This window comes from Mus musculus, chromosome 11 (genome assembly GCF_000001635.26).
Source record: "Mus musculus strain C57BL/6J chromosome 11, GRCm38.p6 C57BL/6J".
Taxonomy (NCBI): Eukaryota; Metazoa; Chordata; class Mammalia; order Rodentia; family Muridae; genus Mus; species Mus musculus.
The window spans coordinates 102,300,762-102,323,924 of NC_000077.6; the positions used below are offsets into that span (position 1 = coordinate 102,300,762).

Consider the following 23,163-nt stretch of genomic DNA (forward strand, 5'->3'; position numbering starts at 1 on the left):
GTTCAAGGCCAGCAGCTACAGAGTGAGTTCCAGGACAGCCAGGGCTACACAGAGAAACCCTGTCTTGGAAAAAAAAGAAAGAAAGAAAGAATGAACCAAATAAAAAAATCAATAGAAAAAGATAAATAAACTAAAAAAATAAACAGAGTCCTGAATCACTAAGCAAAGAGGTGAAGATTAGGCAGAGAGGCTGGGGAAATGGCTAAGCTGGGGAAAATGCTTGTCTGATGAGCATGAGGCCCTTAGTTCAGTTTTTTAGAACTCTAGTGGCCCATGGAATCCCAGAGCTGGGAAGGTGAAAATAGATAGGTCAGTGGGTCAGTGGCCAGTCAGACAAACAGGCAACTTGCACATGAGAGACTCTCAAAAGTAGGGGACATCCAAGGAACTACACTTGGTTATGAAGTCAATGCTCCGCATACATACAACGTATTCTAGGCAGGTAGAATACAGGAGTGTTGTGTGTTTGAGCCATAGAAGACTGGTATGGCTGGAGCTGGGGCGGACAGGCCAACAGAAGTGTTAGGCCCACCCTTGCCTTTGTGGCCTGTGGTCTATAGTTTATCAGGCCCTTACTTGTGGCTTTTTTTCATACATGTCAGATTATTCAAGAGCAATTTAGGTGCCGGATGACTGTGATGAACAAGCAATTTAACTGTCTTCAACTTGAGGAAAGAGACCACAAATCTGGTAAATCCGCAAGAAAGGCGATGAAGGCCTCTAGAGTCAGTGGTTTTCTGTGAGGTGACATTTGAGCTGAGGCCTGAGAAGTGAGAAAATCAGCCTTGTGGATTGGTGGGAGAACAGAATTCTAGGCAGAGAGCAAGAAGTGCAAAGAAGACAGCGGTGGTGGCGCACGCCTTTAATCCCAGCAGAGCCAGGCAGATCTCTGAGCTTAAGGCCAGCCTGGTCTGCAGAGCAAGTTCCAGGACAGCCAGGGCTACACAGAGAAACCCTGTCCCAATAAAAACGAAGTCCAAAGACCTCTGATCCACATACTTGATTTACAGAAGACAGCGCCGAACCACTGTGAATGATTAGGAGGAATGTGGTAAAAAGCGAGAAAGGCTGGGCATGGTGGCACACGCCTTTAATCCCAGCACTTGGGAGGCAGAGGCAGGCGGATTTCTGAGTTCGAGGCCAGCCTGGTCTACAAAGTGAGTTCCAGGACAGCCAGGGCTATACAGAGAAACCCTGTCTTGAAAAACCAAAAAAAAAAAAAAAAAAAAAAAAAAAAAAAAAAAAAAAGCGAGAAAGATGTATATGTATGTAATTTTTTTTTGAGACAGGATTTTATATAGTCCAGGCTAGCTTCAAACTGACCGTGTAGCCAAGAATAACCTTGAATTCCTGATCTCCATATTGCCACCTCTCGAGATATTGGGATTACAAGGAGAGGCTACTAGGCCAGTCTTCAAAAACATGCTATTTGTTTGTGGTGCTGGGGATGGCGCCCATAGACTAGTGCACATTAGACAAGCACTCTGCCACTGAGCTGTATCCCCAACAGCTACAATAAGTTTTAAATAGAGAAGTAATCACAATTCTTGGTTGGTTGTTTTGGAGACAAGTTCTCTCTGTGTACCCTAGAGTATGTAATGCTTCAGCAGCAACCTTCTGGGTGTTAGGGGTCAGGGGAAGGAATCACACCCTGGGTGTTGGGATTACAAATACAGGGCACCACACCTAGGGGATTTTTGTTTTTCGAGACAGGGTTTCTCTGTGTAGCCCTGGCTGTCCTTGGAACTCACTCTGTAGACCAGGCTGGCCTTGAACTCAGAAATCCACCTGCCACTGCTTCCTGTATGCTGGGATTAAAGGCGTGCATCACCACCACACCTGGCTTACCACACCTAGTTTTTTGGGGGTGGGTGGAGGGGTGGTTTTTGCTTGTTGTTGTTTTAGTTTGTTTGTTTGTTTGTTTGTTTATGACACAGGGTCTATGTAGCCCTAATTGGTCTCAAACTTACTATATAGTTCAGGATGGCCTCAACCTTGTGGTAATTCTCCTACCTCAGCTGACCAAGGACTGAGATACTGGGATCTCTCTCTCTCTCTCTCTTCCTTGCAACTAGACAGACCTTGCAATATAGGTCTGTCAATATTACTCAGGCTGGCCTTGAACTCTTGTACTCCAGCAACCCTTCCCAGTAATACCACAGGTAAGTGGCACCTTAGATTCGTGTGTTTAGGTTTTTGAGATAGATTGGCCTCAAATCCCAGAGTCTTCCTGACCCTTCCTGAGTGTTGAGTTCTGGGACTACAGTGATAACTCACCACACACAGCTTCAAATTTGGCTTTAAGACAATTTTGCCTGCTGTGTGCAGAATATATTTAATGTAAGAAACAAGATTAAGCAAGAAGATCAATTCCAGGTCTTTCCAGAAAGTGAGCAATGGCAGTGGCTTTAGAAGGAATGGAAATGTCCCTGTGGAGAAGGGATATGGGTTGAGATAGGTTTGAGAGGGGTTTAGATAGGGAAATAACTCCAGGTGATAGATTAAATAATGGAAGAGAAGCAGGCAGAGACATGGAGACTGCTACCCTAAGGTAGCAGGCTAGGTAGTTGAGTGCCTAATTGGATCTCCCCCCCCCCCCCCCAAGACAGGGTTTCTTTGTGTAGCCCTGGCTATCCTGGAACTCACCCTGTAGACCAGGCTGGCCTTCAACTCAGAAATCCACCTGCCTCTGCCTCCCAAGTGCTGGGATTAAAGGTATGCGCCACCACTGCCCGGCGCCATAATGCTTTAATCCATTTCTGAGGGACAGACTCTTGTAATCATATTATTTATGGAGATCCCACAGAGCTGATGAGACAGCTCAGCAGGTAAAGGTAACTGCTACCAAGCATAATGCTCTGAGCTAAGAGACCTCATATAGTACAAAAAGAACTGAACCCAACAAGCTATTCTCTGGACTAACACACACACACACACAATTTTTAAAACGTCCCACCCTTTTACTCCTACTGTTATCATTATAGGTTTCAACTTGAGTTTGGGGGCGACATTTAAGCCACAGCCAAGCAGTGCCTGCAGATGCCACCTTTTATTAGGGGAGGCAATCTCATTCCATGGCACAGGCTAGTTTTGAACTTATGTGTTCTCTAGTTTTAGTTTCAGCCTCCCGGAAGCTGAGATTTGCAGGTATGCACTACCATGCCTGATTGAATACTGCCTTTTGAATGGCTTCCCTATGGGTAAAAACCAGAGGTTCAGGAGCGATACAGGAATACCCAGGAAGCAGAGTCAGAGATCAGGGACAGAAGCAGATGTCCCCTGGAGTAAAGACAAGTATGCTAATGACTGGAGAAGAGACTCTGGGGAATGAATGGGGACTTCTGAAGTGTGGAGCAGCATCAATGGGGAGCGTTTTACATAGACCTTTCACCCAGTTACCTGTCCAGGAACCTAGTCAAAGCCTGCACAGGCAAGGCAGGTCTTAATCCAGAGAACATGTCCTCTGGATTCAGCAGCTTCTCACCAGAAGTCTGGGTAGAGTTAGGGGAGCCACAGCTAAGCCTGCCTCTCCCTGAGCCACCTGAAAGGGCTTGCAAAGCCTGGCTGAACCCTTCACCCCAGTGGCTCATTACCTAAAGCACTGCCCTCTGGGTGAAAAAGTTATCTACTCTGCAACTCCCCAAGCCCAAGTTAAAGGGCTGAACTGAGAACAATGGGAAGGCGAGTCACCTGCACTTGGCTCGAGAAAGGACAAGCTGGCTTCAAGGGCTCTATGTCAAACCTGTTATTGGGTCACCCCTGCCACCCACTTATTTAATTCCAGTGACCAGACGAAAGTCAAACCTTGGTTTTTCACTTTATTATACAAAAAAAAAAAAAAAAAGGGGAAAACAAAACCTCCACAGTGGGCCTTGATCTGGGACAGTCACGTCTAAGCCGCTCCCGTGGTACAAATTCAAGTGTGGTGGTTGTTGAAACCTACAAAAGACTCCTTAAATATTAGAAAAAAGGAGAAGGGTCCCAGTGCTGAAATATATCCTGGGCAACCTCTGACAGCACCAACATGTCCCACCCCCACAGCCCTACCTCTAAGAATTTTCCAATACTTGCAGTGGGAGGAACACATGTCCTGTTCAAAGTTGTTTCTAAGTGAAAACGCATTTCACTCAAGTGTAACAGTCCAGGGTGTTCAAACAAGGAGATGGAGTTCTCTGCAAGCCCTCTCAGGAACTTAAAACCCTGGTACTAAATTTTAGAATAAGGACAGTGTGTGTGTGTGTGTGTGTGTGTGTGTGTGCGTGCGCGCGCGCTGAGGGCAGGGGGTGGGGTGGGAGGGAATCTTCTCTTTAGGAATCTCCATCACACAGTCCAGGCAAATGTCTTTGCTTTCAAGAGGGACTGGCAGCTGGGCTGCAGCCTACTTTCTGTGGAGAGCCTACTTCCCACCTCTGGCTTTCATTTAAGAAGCAAAACCCAATAGCACGAACAAAAATTCTGGCCAACATAGTAAAACTGATAATCACCACAGGTAAAGGTGACTAGGATTTCACCGTCAAGGGACTGACCCTCTTCAGAAGGTCCCAAACTGCTGGCAAGCAGTTAGAGGAGCAGTTGCAGAGAGCATCTTCTGCATACAGGGGTGGCGGCAGGAAAGAGGGAGCAGACCTGAGAACTCAAAGGAAATGGGGATGGCCAGAGGACACGGGGCAAGGCAGGAAGAACTTCCTGAAGCCCAGGGCACCAGAGAAAAGCTTTAAGGCTCATGCCATGGTTTGCCCCTCCCACTTTCCTGCTGGACAGCACAGACCTGCAGCAGCTCAGGGACATGGCCTTGGCAGGGGCAAACTAGTATAGGAAGCATCAGGTGGTGTCCCTGAACCCCACAATGGAAGATGGCAGGGAGGGGCAGCCTTGGTTTGTTCCTGCTAGGGACACCATCTCCCAGGCCTCTACCGACCCTTTTTCCAGATTCAAAGAGACAGGCTCTAGACACACACACACACACACACACACACACACACACACACACACACACACTCTTCTCTCTCTCTCCTATCCACAGGCGCAGTCATGCTGTATCGCTCGCTCACGTGTGTGCACATCACACACACAGCCTCACACACACACACACACACACACACACACACACACACACAGCCTCACACACATTCTATGCATACCTAGACCTTTTTTTTTTTTTTAAGTCTCAATCCACCCCATCCCAGGCCCTCCCAGTCCCAGAAATGACAACAGAGACGGCAGCCGAGATCGGTAGGAAACGTCTCGTTGACAGCTCAGAGCTTAAAAAAAAAATATATACACACATATATAAAAAAACACTCTGCCCCTCCCCCACGAACGGGTCCAGGCAGCTCCTTCCTGCAGGGGCAGGGAAGAGGGACAGGGCCACTGCCTGCTTTCTTGAAGGCAGCACCCTTGTCTCCCTCCAGTTCAATGTGGGGGGTCCAGGTAGCAAGCCCATCTGGGAAGGAAAGGCCCCCCGAACATCCACCTTGCTGCAGGCTGCAGGTGTGGAGGTCTCACCAAACTCTTTAAGACTCTCTCCCACCCCCAAACTCCCCAGTCCATTGTCCATGCCGGAACTGCAAATGCAGAAGAGGGGCAGGGTGGGCCCGTCCAGCGCTGGCTCAGTCTGATGGTTGCTGTCCCTGGAGAACCCTGGAGCTGAGGCTCCAAGGCTGCAGAGTCCTAGCTTGGGCTCATGCAGCCTCCTACCCCCCACTGATTTAAAAAACAAAAAAGAAAGAAAGAAAGAAAGTGGGGAAGTCTGGAGGGTACGGGACAGAACACAGGGAGAGACAAAGGTTGTCAAAGGTTGTCAGTTGGGGAGATGAGCTCTGCAGGGGCTCTCTCCTTGGCTGCCTGCCTGCCTGCCTGCCTGGGGTGGAGGCTGAGCCTCAGTTGGAGTCAGAATCCGAAGAGTCCCCTGAGGATGAAGAGCTGGAGCTACTGCCCTCAGACTCGTTGTCTTCATCCTCATCGTCGTCATCTTCGTCATCTTCATCGTCGTCGTCATCATCATTCTGGGAGAATAAAGACCCCACCGTCACCGTGTGTGTGGCCCTCCTGGTGATCTACAACAACCCTCCCTCCCACCACGCCTCCTGCCCACCTCATCCCCATCCTCGCTTTCATCTTCACTGCTGGACTCAGAAGAGTCCCCGCCATCCTCAGAAGAGTCACCGTTCTCATCATCTTCCTCTTCCTCCTCCTCCTCGTCGTCCTCCTCCTCCTCATCGTCATCCTCCTCGGACTCCTGGGAGGTGTGGAGACGCATCAGCAGCCAGATACACCCACCTTGCCAGCCACCCACCCACCTTGCAGGGGTGCCTTACCGACTTGGACTGCAGGGTGGTCCGGCTAGACTTGGGGTTTGGGCCTCGGAGCTTGGTCATGTTCTTACGTTTCTGACAGAAAGGATGGGAAGGGGGCTGAAGTGAGTCCCAGCCCCTGCAGAGTCCCTCCAGCCTCCCCCTCCACTGCCTTGTGCTCCTGCTTACATTGGAGATGTATTCTTTGTATGCTGCGCGGTCCTGGGGAGACAGGCTCTGGGGAGAAAGAACTGGGAATAAGATCAACCCCATCCTACAGCTGGCTGCATACGCCGACGTCCACTGGGCAGAGCTCCCACATACCTTATCTTTACACTCAGTCTCCTAAACTTTGGGTCCCTGCAGAAAGCTTTTAGGGGCTCAGAACATAACTCCTGATTCTGAACACTGAACCAAGTCAGTTTTCATAGCAATGCCCTACCCCCAACTGCCGTTTCCAAATGGTAGCCCTGTACCTAGGGCTTCTTTAACTGCAAAGCATGCCCCCCCCCAATGACTCACGAGGTCAACCCCACCTGGACCCCAGTCTTTGAAATGACGACGAAGACTGACAAAATTCTTGAACACTGAATTCCTGCCATCCCTCTGGGTCTTTGGTTAGCCTATCTGAGTGACAGGTAATTCTCCCTGGACAAATGTGACCATTCAAGCACAGCAGTGGAGACTGCCAGCCTAGCCAGGCCCTACAAGTCTCCTGGTCCTTGCTTGAACGAAGAGCACCCAGTCTACACAAACTGTCTACTATGTAACCTTGGCAAATGACTTGATACCTTGGCTTGCTTAGCTTTAAAAAATGTCAGTACCCACTGCCCCGCAGGACTTCCCAGTCCCTGCAGGCACTCCCTTCCAAGGTGCCTTTGTCCTCTCTCTCACCTTGACCCAGAGGTCCAAGTGCACCTTGTACTGCCTCTGTTGCTCCTCCGCCAGCTTCTTATAGTGCTCCTTCTGGCTCTGGGAGATGCGCTGCCAGCGGCTGCCAATCTCCACCATGCGCTCCTTCAGCGGCAGGTGATTTAGCTCCCCATTGGACAGCAGCTCCTGGGAGAACTTCTGGTAACCGTTCCTGCAGCGTGGGGTGACAGGGACAGTCAGGGTCCTAAGGGAGCCGCCTTCTAAGCCCTGTCTACACCATAGGTCCCAGCCTCAGGCTTACATAGGAGGTTTCTTGGGTTCTCCCTGGAACTTCATCTTCTTGGAAGAGTTTGTAGCAGCTGGAGGGGCCCGCATCTCACTTAACTCTCTCTGTGGAGAGAGACGGAGAGGTCACACCCACACCCGCACTCCCCACCCCACTGGCGGGGGAGATCTCAACTCGGCAGAGATTAAGGCAGGAGGAGCTAGAGCTGGTAGTGGTAGCTAGCTGGGATCCATAGCAGGACTCTTCTCAAAACAACTGCTGGACAAGTCACTGCACCAAGAGGGTCGTTTCAAAAATGTTCCCTGAAATGGAAGTAGTCCCGTCCCGCCCCCCCCCCCCCCCCCCGCCAAAATCACCCAAGAGGCTAGTACCTTGACGCCCACCTAGCCTATGCCAGGCCGGAAGTTAAGAGACTGGCTCAGGGTCTTAAACAAAGCTGGCCCTCCTGGCCCATCATGGAGGCAGGTGGCCCAACCCCTTCCCACCTCATATCGTTTTTGGTCTTCTGCTGCCTTCTTAATCCACATCAGCTTCTCCTTCTTCTCCATGTTGTTCCAAGTCATCTCCATGGCTTTCAAGGCTTTCACCCGGTCATTCTAAGGTACAAACCCAGGATATCAGTTATGGGAGGGGGTCTGTTGCTAGAGACCATAAACCGATCCTTCCCCACTCTCCGCTACCTTGAAGCGGGCCAGATAGTCTCCGATGACACTCTGCTGCCAGATCTCCTCAGCCCTCTTGGGCGACTCCGGCAGCTTGCCCCTATCTTCACGCTCCCCGCCCGGCTTCCTCTCAGACTGCGCCTTCAGCGCAGCCTCCCGGGCCTTGTATTTAGCCTATAGAAAAAGCAAGGATGTTAACATTCGGGCCACCCCTAGGGGGCGCGCTAAGCCCACCCAGCATTCGTTGCCGGCTCCCTGTTGAGGAGGGCGGGTCCGGCAGAAGCCGTGGGCAGCAGTGACGTCCACCAAGCTCCGCCCCACCCATGGGGCCGCTCTCCAAGGGAGCCAACAAGGAAGCTGAAAGCTTCCCTTCTTCCGGCTCCCGCCCCAGCAATTGAGCCCGGGTACACGGTACACGTGTGATTCACTTCTGGTGCCGGGGAGCGGCTGTAACCGCGCGCATGGAAGTGGCCCAGGAGACCCTTAGGGAAGAGTAGTAGGGGGTCTCTCCAAGGCCCGACCTTCTTCTTCTCGGACAAGTCGTTCCACATGCGGGCCAGAAGGCGGGTCAGTTCGCTTTCGGAGAGCTCAGGTCGTTCCTCCTGTAGCTGCCTTCGCTTCTCCTCAGAGAAGATGAACATAGCAGACACAGGCCGCTTGGGCTTCTCGGAGCCACCCTAAGGGAAGTACGGGGAGTATCGGAGGTACAATTGCCACTAGCCTCCTCCTGTGAGCGGCTCCATCCTGGCCCCCACCCCCACGGGCATGGGACACTCACCTTGCCACCTTCCTGTGAAGGCTTCTTGGAGGCCGGACTGGTGGTTTGCTTCTTATTGATGTTCAGCATCTTCTCCTCCCCCAGAACCCGCTGCTGCTCTTCCTCCGGCAAGCTCTAGGTAGGAAGAAGGGTATGGGGCTGCAGCAGGCAGGTAGGCCGGCTCCTCGGACTCCAGAATGCGCCCTCTGCCCACCTCAAGGTGGTGCCTACTTACCTCAAGGAACCGCAGCAGCTCTACCTCATAATCTTTCTTTTTCTAGGAAAGTAAGGGGATTCAGTGAGTTGGGGTCAGCCTCCATTCTCCTGGGCCAGCCAGCCTCAGCAGGCCCCTAGGGACTGGGTGTATGTAACCTTCTCACCCCCTGAAGATGGCAGCCAAGAGGCCTGACAGACAGGGGAGGCTAAACCCGGCCCAGGCTGAAGGCAGGTGGCTGAGGCACCTGTAATCAGTGAGTTACTGAGCCCAGGCAAAGCTCATGCGCTAAACCCCAAGTCAAGACCCCGAGCTCGGGGTGGCCTGGCACCTGCCCTGCGCACCTGGTCACATTTCTTGTGATAGGCATCCTTCTCCTTCTGAGAGAGCAGCTTCCATTGCTGGCTGCATAGCACCATGCGCTCTGTGCTGGGCACATCCTTCATGTTGGCCATGAGCTCCGCACAGTACAGGGAGTAGCTGTTCCTATTGAATCCGGAGGAAGGCACACCCATGAGCAAACGGGACTGGGTTCAAGTTCTTCACGAACAACTCCCTGATGGCCCACTCGCCCACCCATCCAGGGCGGTGCTCACGGAGGCGGCTTGGTAGGTCGCCCATCGAACTTGTCCTTGAGCTGGCGCTCGGCCTTGGTGAGGGTGGACTTGGTGATGCCTTCCTCACTGATGTTCAGCTCAGGGTGCTTCTGGATATAGTCCCGCATAATCTCCTGCAGAGGGAGGTAGGGGAGCGGAGGGTAATGGGGTGTGGGGTTAGCGGGGACAACATAAGGGGGAGAGCCGCTGGGGAGGGGAGGCAGGGAGCAAAGCTGGGGATGGCCGTGTGTCTGTGTGTCTGCTGTGTCATCTGCAATATGGTGTCCTGCTCTGCCCTAGCCTGAGATCTCTCGGGTGGGAACGGGGCTTGTAAGACGGTAGGGACAGAGGAAAGGGGCCCAAAAGGCCCCTCCCTCAGTAGAAGGTCAGGGAACGACTGCCACGTGCAGAACGCTGTGGCACGAGTCAGAGGGCAAAGGCTCGTGAAGAGCCGGATGGGGAGGAGCGCAGCGGAAGCCTAACCTCGTACTCCTTCCGCTGCTCCAGGGCCTTATGAATCCATTTCAGCCTCTTTTTGTCCGAGAGCTGAGACCACTGCTTCCCCAGGGAGTCCTTCACCTCCTTCGTAGTGGCCTGCAAACCAAAAGCCGTCAGACACACGCAGGCAGCCAGGGGCAGGGGAGGGGGGGAGGGGCACAGAGGGCCCCGCCCCCCTCGGGCCACAGGAGGTCACGCAAGTGTCCACCGCAGGCCAGGAGGGTAAGGTGGAGAGGCAGGGATCCGCCTTGGTGCGAGGGACAGGCTCACACACACACTCATTCGCACGCCAGCTGGCCCAGGCCCTGTCCATGCAATCCCCCCCCCTGGGGAGGGGCCTCCTCTCCTGCTCCCCTGCACCATACCCAGCCACCAGGCGCGGCTCCCCCCTTGCCACCGCCGTGTGCCCTCCGCCCCTACCCTTTGGCCAGACACTCACATCCGGCCGCACTTTGAGATACACCTTCTTCTCGTGGGTGTACCACAGTTGCTGGGGAGTTTTGGGTTTCTCGGGGATGTCCGACTTCTTGGCATTCTGGATAAGGTCAGGGTGATCCTCCCTAACCAGGGGACCGGAGCAAGGGTCAGCAGGGGACACCGCTAGGGCAGACCCCAGCTAGCTGCCCAAGCCAAGCCTTTTAGGCCTTCCTGCAGGAGCTCGGTGGAAGTTTGTGGCTGGCAACCTGTCCCTGCCCCTGAACCTGACACTACAGTCTACACAAGACTTCCACGTTTCATGGACGGTCAGTTCTAGTCTCAGACAGTACGTTTATCCTACCGCACCCAGTGCCCCATAGCCCTCCTCTGCCTTACCTGAATCGGGCCAGGTTTCGCTCGAACTCCTGTTTCTCCCTCTGGAAGTCCTGAATATATTTCATCTGAGGGGAGGAGGGGATGGAGTCACCCAGGACCCAAGGCCTACTTCACCCAGATCTAGAAAAAGCCACCCTCCTCTGTGACTGCCTTGCTTCCTGCTATGATTTTAGATGCTTGGTTCCTGTGCCTCTAGTGAGCTGGACTTACATTAAGCTTGGTGACTAACAGCCAGATAGTGGGATTTTCAGGGAGACTCCCAGTCACCCATCTCCATATTAAGACAGAATGCCCCAGAAGCCAGGAGACATCACATCACCCAGTAGGTGAACTGTGACAGGTTCGGACTACCCAGCACTTTCTCTAATACCACATAACTCCCTTGAGTCTCGTGGCGCTCTCTGGCTGCTGTGCTCCCTCTTCCCACCATCTCTGTGGCAGCTGATGTTGGTCTGTCCCCTCTGGGGTGGCTAACAGCACCAGGAAGGCTTAATTCTGCTTCTGAAGCAGCAGAGGATATTGTTGAAGGGGCAGGAGATGAGTTCTCACAACGTAAACCACCTCCCAATAAATGGCCTAAATCTGCAGTTTCTTTCCCATCCAGCACCAGCTCTGGGTCTCCGGCATTCCTGTCTTCTTGGTCACTGTCCCCTCCTGCCTTGTCCCTTCCTCTGTGCTCCTGGAGCCCCAGGCTTTTAGAAACCCCTCCCTCCTCTTATGCCTCTTCCCTCTTGCATAACATCCATTTCTCCTTCCTTCCTTTCTCAATTCTGGGTCAAGATAGCACTGGAAAGGACCAGAGGCTCACAACTGAACTAGACTCCTCCTTGTAAGAGGCACCAGGAGCAAGCAAGGAGGCAGCTCATTTCCACCATGCTTCCCAACAGAAACCAGAAACAGCACGGCCTCCCTAGGGCACCCTCAGTCCTCCTCAGACGGGAACTTAAAAGGCATCTCAGGGTTCACCCTCCACGCCTCAATCAGGAGTACTGAAGTGACTTACCTGAAGGACCAGACACAGCCGACCGGCAACAATATGACAGGCCCACATTAGTGTGCCCGTGCCTAAGCTTTCTCCACTCAAGTTTCTCTGTCCCTCCCTGCTTCTGCTTCTTAGCCTCTCTCTCCCACCCCTCAGGGGTCTGGTGGTGTGTGTAGTCACAGTCCCAAGTCCTCACCCATGGGGTCAATGGCAGCCCTGCCAGTTAATGCTACTTGGGCTTGGGTATGGGCCACAGACAGCTGGTTTTACCCAACCAAGCCTATCCCATTTTGGATTTAACAGTAAGAGCATATGAGCTCAGCCAGATTAATTCGTTTGACTCTGTGTTCTTTGCCCACCAGTGTGCATCCTTCAGACCCTACTGCCCGGCACTGACACCCTTGGCCTCATCACCCAGCATCTCCTCCTCACGTTTGGCTCTCTCCCATCTTTAACGTGTTGAACTCCCTTCAGTATTTTGCTTCCCTGTCTTCCAGGGAACCCCCCTGAGCTTGTCTTGGGCTTTATCCATCTCTGCCCAGGAGGTTCGGACAACGTTTACCTAAAGGCCTACACCCCTGAGAATCTGGACAGGGGTCTGTTTCTGTAGGAGGAAGCAGCCTGAGGCAAGGAGAGACCGTGTACCCTTGTACACGGGAAAACAAGGTCACTTATGTGACGCGGCAGGGGGAAGAGCACTGGAGGGCAGAAGAGGTTCCAAACTCAAGTGTGTTCCAGCATCATTTAGCTGGAAGCCTCAAGCTACTCAGCACTCCTATGCCCCAGTCCTTGCTCAGGACAACCAGTCTCTCCCCTTTCCTGGGTCTCTTGTCTACTCAAGTATCATGGTGGGTAGGAGAATGGCTGCACAGATTCACAGGGAGTGTGGCTGTTTGGCTGTGGGGTACAGGAGCAGTCTGAACGCCTTCAGGGTCCTCCCCTGCAATGGGTCCTGTCTGACCATGTGTGGGCCAGGAGGGGGATAGGTACCCCGGTGACCTCCAAAACAACTACACTGTTGTGTTGACCCCTCCACACGCCCAATATGGAGTCCCTTTTGTCTCTCTAAGGCCTATCCCCACCCCGCTGACCTTCCCACACCAGCTGCCCCCTCCTGCAAGTATAACTACCCTCCCCACACCTGAGCCCCCCCTCCCCCCACCTTCTTCTTCTCTGGAAGTTCCTTGTATTTCTTAGACAGGATCTTAGTCAGGTCCAGGTTGCTCATCTCCGGGTGGAGCTTCGCGTACTTGGCCCGCTTCTCCATGAAGAAGCGGAAGTAAGGGGTGAGAGGTTTCTTTGGAAAATCCGGGTGTTTCTGGAACACAGGAAAGCGGGGTTAGATGCCACCTATCCTTTAAACCCCTCTTCCCTGACGCGAGCTTCTCCTCCTGGTAACTCACCTTGAGCTTTTTGCCTTTGTAAGGGTTTTTAACATGTTCCTGAGCATCAAGGATCAATTCTGTCAATGTACGGAACTTCCTTACCTGGGGGAGCAAACAGGAAGAAAGGAATTTGGGAAACATCACTGCATAGTCCAGCATCCCTTTACAGTGTTAGCACTGCCCTCCACCACACTGAGTTCAATGAAGAAAATAAAGCGACAACATAGATTATAGGCAACTTCTGACCCAGAGGCACTCGCTCATATCTGCTACAGAGGCCCAAGTAGTTGGGGACAACCTAAGAGCAGTCACAGACTGATTTCAACGTAGCTTCCATGCCTGCATCTCATTCAGCCCCTAGAGTATCCAAAGTCACCTAGAAGATTGTGGTAGAACTGTGAGCACTAGGCGGTTGCTATCGCCCAGGCCACTTCCTCCCCTAAGGCATACATTAGAGCTGACAGAAGAACACGTGAAGGCCTTCTGTCCAAAGTGACTGGTTTGCTTTCCCCGTTTTCTCTGAGATGAAAAGCATATACACAGCCGGGCGTGGTGGCGCACGCCTTTAATCCCAGCACTCAGGAGGCAGGGGCAGGCGGATTTGAGGTCAAGGCCAGCCTGGTCTACAGAGTGAGTTCCAGGACAGCCAGGGCTACACAGAGAAACCCTGTTTCTGAAGGAAAAAAAAATAGCATATACAATATGTATTTATTTACAGGAGTCAAAAAGTGGGAAGCACTTACCTCGTTAGAAATCTCCACCCATTTGAGCTTGCACATATCTCCTGAAAAATCCTTAAACGCAACTTTTTCCCAATCCATGTGCGACTCTGTGGTTTTGAACTTGGAGCTGTCGTTGGATGGGAGGTTGTTCTTCATGCATTCCAGCAGAGTCAGCATATCTTCCTGGGACCAGCGGTCTGTGACATGTAAGAGAAGTCACCACACCTGGCTCATGCCCTTCTCTTGATCTGTTCCCCAGCCTCTGAGTTCACCCCCTCCTCCCCAAAGCCCCTGGTTGCTTCTCATCTGAACCAGTACATGGCTCAGTCCTAAAAAAGAAAAATAACCGTGGTCCTATTAAATCAGGGAAGGGACTCTGGACCAGATAAAATAACCACCATACTTAAGTTACACTGGGAATCCTGTCTTGCTTACCTCAAAGCAATCACTTTTAACATGCTAGGCTGCCATGGGCCCCTATTTACAGTATGAGATGGAGTGGGAAGTCTAGTGATTTAGGGCCTATGGACAAAGGGCTCATCAGAAAGGGAGGGATCAGGGAAAGAACGTATCTAAATGTGGTCAGGCTCTATGTGAGTGTCAAACATGCAAGGCCTGAGGTTGAGGTGTGAGTCCTAAGGCTCCCAGTGAAGATGTCTGTCCAGCACAGCTGGAGATCAACAACTAAAGGCAGGTACTCCACCACTCTAGTCACTTTAAGGGAGACCAAAGCAGCATTTCTGGCAACTGAGAAAAGTGGAATTCAAACATTAGCACCATACACAGTAGTTCTGAGAAAAGGCAAGCAGGTGGACAGAGTTCTCAGGGCCTTGGTCTCTGGAGAACCCCAGAACTCCAAGTTGACATCTTAGCCCAATTATTTTCAGCTGCTAAAGTGCAGCCCAGAGACAGCTCTGAGCCTCTCTGCTATGGAGGCTGGGCTGGGGGAACCCTTGGCCAGGATGCAAAAGAGCTCCTGACTTTCATTTGCATCTGGTAACCTGGGCCGGTTTCCGCAGAAAAGGGTCACATGGCCCATAATCCTCTCTCCCCTGATGTCTCACAAACATTGGCAGATGCCCAGTTTCCTACTACCCTCCATGTCATAAACATAACACTGCTGACAGAGGTGGCTAGGGTCGGGGCATCTATAATTCCTAAGGCTTGGAGCCATAAACCACAATCCCCTTCCCTGTTTTCCACCTGCCTCTAGTGAAAATCTCCACTAAGGTGTGATACTTCAAGCTAAGAAACCAAGAAGGCTGGCTTCCAAGAGTCTTCCCTGTGACCCTCATTCATAGCAAGAGATCGTAAAGACTCAAGTTCTAAGCTCAAGGCCAAGTAATTTGGATTTGGCCAAACCCCCATGTGACAGATGCTTCACTTTCTAAGACTTAAGACTGTCTGCCAGTGCACAGAACGAAGCCTGAGAGGAACCTTTTACAAGGCTGGAGAGCTCGTGTGTGAAAAAAGACAAGTTTGAAAAGAGAAGCTGGGGACCCATACCTTGGCCTTTGGGGGCGGCCATTTCCAGGTCTGTGGGACAGTCCGCTTCTCCGTTCATTCTCCAGCTGTCCAGCCACCTCCTCGGTCGCGCTGGCCGGGCCACCCGGGGTCAAAGCCACCTCACCCTTTTGAAGAGACACCAAACCCACTTAAGGAGGCTGAGAGGAGGGGGGCTTTCTATCCCACCCCCTCACACATGGGAGGGGGCATAGGTCCACACTCTCAGCGAGACCCGAACAGGAGGCTCATAGACTTCATCAGTGGGTGCAGGAGTGAGCCCCACTCTTCTCTACCCCAGCCCCCAGAGCCAGGCGGTGCCGCATGCGCCCTCCCCTGCCCACGCGAGAGACTGCTCCCAGCTCCCGCGTGCAGCTAGCTCCCGCCCTCCGGCCTCCTTCCCCCACCCGGGCAAAAAAAAAAAAAAAAAATTCTCCTCCTCCTCCTCCTCGGTGAGCGCCCGCCCCGGGGAGGCCCCAGGCTGGAGGGCGGGGGAGGAAGGGCGGGTAAAGGGCGCGCGCGGGCATGGAAGCGGGCACGCGCCTCAGTCTCCTCCTCCCGCTTTTCCCCGGCCGGTTCCCCCCGCCTCCGCAACCCGGCGGGGACCCGGACGCCGCGCAGCCGCCGCCAGCCCGGGAGCGCAGCGGCCGGACCGCCCCCGGGGACTAGATCTGGATTCCCGCTGCTACCCCCCTCCCGACCTCCCAACGCGGTCCCCGCCTGTCCGGGCAGGCGAGCAGTCGGAGAAGCGGCCTAGCTTGTCCCCCGTCCCCGAACCACCCGGGGCCGGAGACGCCGCCGCCACCACCCAGCCACCCCAACACGCACGGAAGAAACCCGGCGCAGAGGCGCGACCGCGGCGGGAACGGCCGCCTCCTCCCCGAGCCTGCGGCCCAGCCCTGCCGGCGCCCCCGCCCCGGCCTCCGGGGAGCCGAGCCAAGCAGAGGGCGGGAGGACGGCGGCCGCGAGGCGGGGGCGCTTCGCTCACCGGCCCCGCCGCCCCCTCCGGCGGCCGGCGAGAACTGCGCCTGTCGGCCGGAGAAACGCGGGCTCCTCCACCCGGGGCCTCACTTGGGCCTCGCTTCCTGCCCTTCCTACCCCCGGCTCACGGCGCCCTTCCCCGTTCCCTGATCATCTTGTCTACAGTTCTCCCGGTATCGCCACTCGGCGTCTACCGCAGCCGCGGCTCGCTCCCTAGCCCCGGCCCCGGCGCACGTCCTCCGCCGCCTCGGTTACCCGGCGCAGCGCGGCCTCTGAGCTCCCCGCTCCGGCGGCTCCCTTCTCGGCTCTGAGCGCGGCGCCCTCCCCCGCTCGGCCGGGCACAGCCGCAACTCCCTCCCGCGGCGGCAGCGGCTCCTCCTCCGGGCGCGGCGGCGGCGCTGGGGCGGCGGCTGCTGCTGCTGCTGTGGCGGCGGCGGCTGTGGCTGCTGCCTGCTGCTCCTCGCGGCGAAAAGCACAAAGCACAGCGCCCTCCGCCTGCAGGCAGCCCGCCCGCCCGCCCGCCGGCCCCGGCCTCAGCTCGCACACCCCCCGCCGCCGCAGCAGCCTCCGCCGCCGGAGCGGGGAGGAGGGAGAAGGGAGGAGGAGGAGCGGGAGGGGGGGCGGGAGAAGCGGGGCAGCGAGCGCGTCCTTCCCCGTAGAGCGCACACCGACCCCCGGGGAGCGAGCGCCAGCCCGCCCGCCTCGCCGGCTCCGCTCCCTCCCACAGCCTGCCCGGGCGGGCTCCGCGGGGGGCAGCTGGGAGGAGGGGCGGGCGCTGGGGGGACCCGGGCGGCCGAGGCGGAGGCAAGGAAGGAGGGGAGGGGGGTGGTGGTAGTGGCGGCGGCGGCTGCTGCTGTTGCTGCCGCCGGGGAAGGGGGGGGCCGGGACAGGGAAGACACGCAGCCGCCCGGATGGCGGCGGGGCTGCGAGCCGAGGCGGGCGAGCAAGCGGGCGGCTAAAGCGACCTCGCCAGCCCCGCGGGGGAACTAGCAGGCTTGGCCGGCGCGGGAGGAAGGGAGGGCCGAGGTGCGGCGGTGGAGAGGGTGGCCGGCGAGCCTCGCGGGTGCCGGCAACCCTGCTCTGGAGCTCTCTTCCAGGCTCTCCCAGCTTAAGCTCGGTTTCCCGGCCTAGTCCTCATCTGCTCCTCTCTCCCGCCTCCGGGAGCGGGCTAGCGACCACCCTGGTCCCCGGAGCGTGGCTACCGGCTTGGGACTCACGCTCCCGGATCGCGGTGCGAGGTTTCGGCGCCTACCTCTCGGTTCCCTTATGCTCCGCAGAACACCCGTGAAACTTAAAATATATATTCTTAGTCCCCTAAACAACAAAAACCTCTCCCGTCCCTCCTCACACCCGGGAATCGGCCAGGAGCTGCCGACCCCAGCGGAAGAGTCACTCTGGGAGCCGGTTCAATCCAGCCCGGCATGGCTATCCAGGCCTTCCCGGGCGCGTGGAGGACGGAGATTGGCGCCGCCAGAGAGCAACCCCTTTCCCCCGAAATCCGCGGCACCGAGGCTTACTTACCGAGCAAGTGGGTGCTAGTGAGGGCCGGGGGCGCCAGGCAGCACGGCAAGCGGAAGAGCCGAGCCGCAGCTCCGCAGCTGCCGGCGCCCGGGCAGCGAGTCTCCAGACAAAGCCCGAGATGGCGAAGCGGAGCGACGGCTAATGGCGAGCCCCACGCGCCGCGCTCCGCCCGCCCCGCTCCGCCCGCCCGCCCGCCCGCCTCGGCGCAGCGCAGCGCAGCGCCGCTCCGAGCGCTCGCCCGTCAGAGCCGCCTTGGCGCCGCCGCCTCCCGGGCCGCCCCGGCCTCGCCTGGCCCCTCCGCCTCCTCCGGGCGGCTCAGCCTCACCCCTTCCCTCCCACCGCTCGGGGGCTGCACGAAATTTTAAAAAAAGGAATAGTAAAAAAAAAAAAAAAAAATGTTTTTTGCTTTTTTTTTTTTTTCCAAGGCAGATGTTTTTCGACATTTAGCTCTTTTTTGGCTCCCAGCTCCCACTCACCTGCGGGGCCTCCGGCAGGGCTGGGGGCGGGGGTGCGCGGGGCTGGAGCCGCCGAGCGCGGGTTGAAAGCTAGCCAAGCTCTGCAGCGCCCGACCCGGGCGTGTACGCCGCCGCCAGTCCCCGCAGAGAAATCGTCCTCCTACCCCCGCCTCCATCGCTCTGCGTTTCTCTTCCAATCAGCCGGTCGCTTGGCGGCTCCTCCAGTCTCCGGCCAAGCCAGCTGCCTAGAGCGAGCTCCACTCCATCTGCTTGCCCGACTCCTCGCTCTCCTGTCGGGGCGGGCAAGGCAGCTTGAGGCCGGAGGGGGATCTGTGAGGGATCCTGCCTGCTCCCTCTCCCATTGCTCCATCCTTGCTGTCTCCTGCCTCCTCCTCTCCTGCGTTTTTCCAACTCTCCCCTGTCGCCACTGGTGTGTGTCTGTGTGCGCAGGTTTTCTCTCTCTCTCTTTTTTTTTTTTTTTTTATTGCTTTGCTTTTGCAACCCTGAAGCTAAAGCGGGATGGGGGCGAAGGGGAATGTTACAAAAAAGAAAAAGGGAAAAAAAAAAGCCTCCTAGGTTTGCAACGTATGAAAATACCCGGGAAGTACCCCGCCTCGTTTGGGTCTCGGTGCCCGGCGAGGGCCTTCCGGATTTCAGAGCCAGTCTTGGGTTGTTCTCGATGTCCCCCATCTTCACCGGCCGTATGATCCGAGGAGTTAAGAACAAAAAGTTCACCCCTGTGTCGTAGTAGGGTGTCAGTGGGAGTTGGGGAGGTTTTTCAAGAAGCAGCGGAACGGCCATCCCTTTACCCTGGGCTTCAGTAACTAGGCCGCGACCGGGGTAGGGGTTTAGAGCAAAATCCCAGCGCGTTTGTGCGAAAGAGCTGGAAGGGGGAAGTCGGAACCGGGAACGGAGCTTCGTGCGTCTCCCCCTCGGTCTCTGCTTCCAGTTGCCTGCAAGCTCCCCCTTTAATTTTTTTTTTTTCTCCTCCTTTCCTTTAATCTAATTTCTTCCAACTCCACCTTTGTTGTTACCGGCGTCACGCCTGGATCAGCCAATCCCCTTCTCGCAATCAGCTTGTCAAAAAGGCTTGGCCAGCCCTGAGAAAGCAGGCCGCGGGCGCTGTCCCCCCACCCCGGCGACGACGGGGAGCCCACAAGAGAGCTCCGCACCCCGGTTTAAGGCAGGATTTGAGCAGCCCGGCAACCACAGATCTAACCTCCCGTATTCCACCATCCAGCAAGTCTGGGGAGAAAAGGCCTGGGCGTGTGCCGCTTTTTAACCTCCCACTGCCATCGGTTCTAGTGGTCTTTACCTCCCCTGCTAGTGGGCTGAAGGGATATCAGGATTAGTTGTAGGGAGGCAGAAGGCAATGTGAAGGACGCTGGTTTCCACCAGGTCGGCCCACGCTTGGTTTGTGTCATCACTCCCCGGGACACGCCATGGCTCCTGGCTCCTCGGGCTGCCACAATAACACTGCTGTTGCTCACATCTCAGCCAGCTGGGTCGCACAGTCTCTTTGGACCATTTCTTGGCACACTGCCTTCTCCATCCACAGTTTCGTTGCTGGTGTAATTCCTCTTGTCTCCTGGGGAAAATGAGATTTCTTTCCCAGGATTTCCACATCCCACTCTGCCACGTTGCAGGAACAGATCTGCTGTGCTCAGCTTAGAAGCACCGCGTGTAGGAGAGGCAGATTGGCCGTGATAAAGAAGGGTAGCCTTCAAGGCCTCTTCCTTGGATGACCTACTGAAGAGTCTGTTCTTAAATTATTTTGTTTGTTTCGTTTGGATTTTTGAGACAGGGTTTTTCTGTGTAGCCTTGGCTCTCCTAGAGCTAGCTCTGTTTACCAGGCCAGCCTCGCACTTAACCCGAGATCTGCCTGCCTCTGCCTCCCAATTGCTGAGATTTTAATATTTTATTTTTTATTAAAGAGTCTATCCCCTTCGCTTGCTTTTACTCCCTTCCTCTCTTCCCTCTGTCCGTTTTCTCTCCATTCCCCCCACCGCCACATACCTAGATCTGCCTCTGGAATACAAAACATTTGGTGTTGGATCAAGCCCTCTCCCACCACACTAAAAAAGCAGAGCTTTTAAAGGGCTATTGATGTGTTTTGAAAAGGGTAAAGTAGATTTTTAATTTTATGTACATTGGTGTTCTGCCTGCATATACATTTGTGTTAGGATGGAGCTACAGACAGTTGTGAGCTGCCATGGCAGTGCTGGGAATTGAATCCCAGTCCTCCTGGAAAAGCAAGAGCTCTTAACTGCTGAACCACCTCTCTAGCTCCCACACCCCACCTTTTTGTTGTTGTTTTGTTTTGTTTTGTTTTTAGAGACAAGTTTTCTCTGTGTAGCCCTGGCTGTCCTGGAACTCACTCGGTAGACCAAGCTGGGCTCGAACTCAGAAATCCTCCTGCCTCTGCCTCCCAAGTGATGGGATTAAAGCCACCCCACCTCCTTAATATGGTGTGAGTTTGGACAAATTCTACCCTAACCAGATCCCATTTTCTATATGTGTATACTTATAGAATCCACTTCCTCATCAGGGATTGTGAGACGATGTATATAAAGCTTTATTCTCCACATAACTCACAATTAAAACCAAGAAAGATGCAAATGTTCCACGGTCAGATCTGAAGTACAGGTATTCTAGCACCGAGCCCTGAACTTCTTGGCTGGGCCAAGGGGCTTTTCGGTAAAGTGCTTTGGAAGAAAGCAGGATGAACATGAATCATAAGGATTATTATTATTGATTCCTTGGGCAGCAGAGATCATGGCTGGCACCTTCCCCACTTGGAAACTCTTCGGCTTCTTTGCCTTTGTTGGGTTTCTGGTGAGGTCATGAGTCTTAAGATGTGGGCTACCAGCCCCAGAGTGAGAGAACCTGCCCTTAGCCCTTAGTCTTTGCCCCTTTCCCTTTCATCCAGCTTTGTCCCCCCTCTTCCCAGCTTCCTGGCAGCTGCCTTGAAGCAGAGCCTTCACACTCTGTAACCCCAGCCTACGCCAGCGCCAGCGACAGAGCACAGCGACAACCCTCGCTGTGCGCCCTGCACTTGGTTGCAGCCCTTCTCTGAGTTGCCCAATCCAGACCCAGGCTCCTAGGAAATCCCCAGAGTTCTTTGAATGCTTTAAGCAAAATGTAGTAGTCGAATTCTGTTATATGCCGGGCGGTAGTGGTGCACGCCTTTAATCCCAGCACTTGGGAGGCAGGGGCAGGTGGATTTCTGAGTTGGAGGCCAGCCTGGTCTACAAAGTGAGTTCCAGGACAGCCAGGGCTACACAGAGAAACCCTGTCTCAAAAAAAAAAAAGATTTCTGTTATACAAAAAAAAAAATCCATTGTATATGTGTCTATATCAGTGTGAGTGTATGTCATCAGAGGGTGTTGGGTCCCTTGAAACTGGAATTATTTTATATATATATGTGTGTGTGTGTGTGTGTGTGTGTGTATAATTTACCATCAAAAAGACAAAAATATCGAATATTTCCAGGATCTCAGAAGCTTGTACTGGTAATTTGGGCTACATCGCTTTGGTTCTCAGCCAGATGCACTGCACGTGTGCCCTTGCAGGAGCTATCTAGATTTGAGAATGGGAAACACACATACGCCAGTTAATTTTAAAATGCCTTGCCTACCTCAAAGGCTGGACACTCCTAAACCTTCCCCCTGCTACCTCAGGCCCAATTGGGAAGGTAGCCAGTGGCCACTCACCCGAATTCTCACATGGCTGGTTGGCTTTCCCTCCTGAAGCTCCTACGTCCCATCCTTCTCCCCTGAGTCATGGCACTTCTCCATCTCTCCTCTTGTCTTCGGCACCCCAGCCTTAGCAAATCTAATGATCCCATCCCATCTATTGGCCACTGGCATCTTTATTGATCGATCAAAAACCGGTTGAGGGCAAGGAGCTTCGATGTATGTGCAAATTTCAAATTAAAGCAGTAGAACCAGTCTCCAACAGAAGCTCACTCAGCCAATACACCCCTCCAGACTCTTCAGCATTCTGAGTTCCATCGCCATAGCGATGGAACAATCTGCAGCTTGGTAGATTGCATATATTCCACTGTTAATGGATGTCTAGGTTGGATCCAGGGTCTGGGTATATGACAGTTTTTATTTATTAGGATTGTATGCTTACAGAATGGAAGGACCACAGCACTCCCGCCATGTGCACGTGGACTTCAGAGGACAACTTTGTGGAGTCAACTCCCTGCTTTCACTTTACCTCCAGAGGGCAAACTCAGGTTGTCAGACTTCCATTATTGAGAGACAAGAGTCTTCACCTGACTGAGCCACCTTGTTGCCCACCCCTCCTGGTTTTTATCATTGGGAATAAAGTAGCTTTGAATACGAATGCCTTTTGAAGTGTGTGGGATTTCTGCCTGCACCAGAGGATGTAAGTGTAGTGGGGGGTGGGAAGTGACTCAGCCAGTGAAGTGTTTACAGTGCAACCTGTGGGCCTGGATCCAGGTCCCAGGTGTGATCCTACACCTGGTACTGAGGGTGTAAGGGAAGAGGTTGGCAAAGATGGGTAATCAGTAGGGTCTAGCCAATCAGTGCTCTCTGGGTTCATCAAGAGACCCTGTCTATAAATAAATGAATGATATAGAGGGAAACATTCTG

The 23,163-nt window shown here is 54.3% G+C and overlaps 1 protein-coding gene across 16 annotated transcripts; it reads right to left on the reverse strand.

The window, feature by feature from the left end:
* Positions 1–3,798: 3,798 nt before the first annotated feature.
* Ubtf (upstream binding transcription factor, RNA polymerase I) lies at positions 3,799–22,888 on the reverse strand. 16 transcript variants are annotated; one of them, XM_030245777.1, is made up of 22 exons: positions 19,150–22,888; positions 18,563–18,831; positions 15,588–15,712; positions 14,103–14,278; positions 13,378–13,461; positions 13,137–13,292; positions 10,993–11,057; positions 10,619–10,739; positions 10,165–10,275; positions 9,682–9,815; positions 9,430–9,571; positions 9,107–9,148; positions 8,893–9,006; positions 8,636–8,791; positions 8,133–8,288; positions 7,938–8,048; positions 7,468–7,556; positions 7,188–7,377; positions 6,483–6,530; positions 6,318–6,389; positions 6,095–6,238; positions 5,230–6,005 (listed from the first exon to the last, which is right to left on the reverse strand). In XM_030245777.1, exons 3-22 carry the CDS (start codon positions 15,643–15,645, stop codon positions 5,880–5,882), a joined length of 2,295 nt encoding a protein of 764 aa, XP_030101637.1. In that variant the 5' UTR covers positions 15,646–15,712; positions 18,563–18,831; positions 19,150–22,888; the 3' UTR covers positions 5,230–5,879. The 16 variants fall into 16 exon arrangements, with proteins under 16 accessions (NP_001349476.1, NP_001349473.1, NP_035681.2 ...); NM_001362547.1 differs by lacking the exon at positions 10,165–10,275 and having other exon boundaries at positions 3,799–6,005; positions 19,857–20,101; NM_001362544.1 differs by lacking the exon at positions 19,150–22,888 and having other exon boundaries at positions 3,799–6,005.
* Positions 22,889–23,163: the final 275 nt, after the last annotated feature.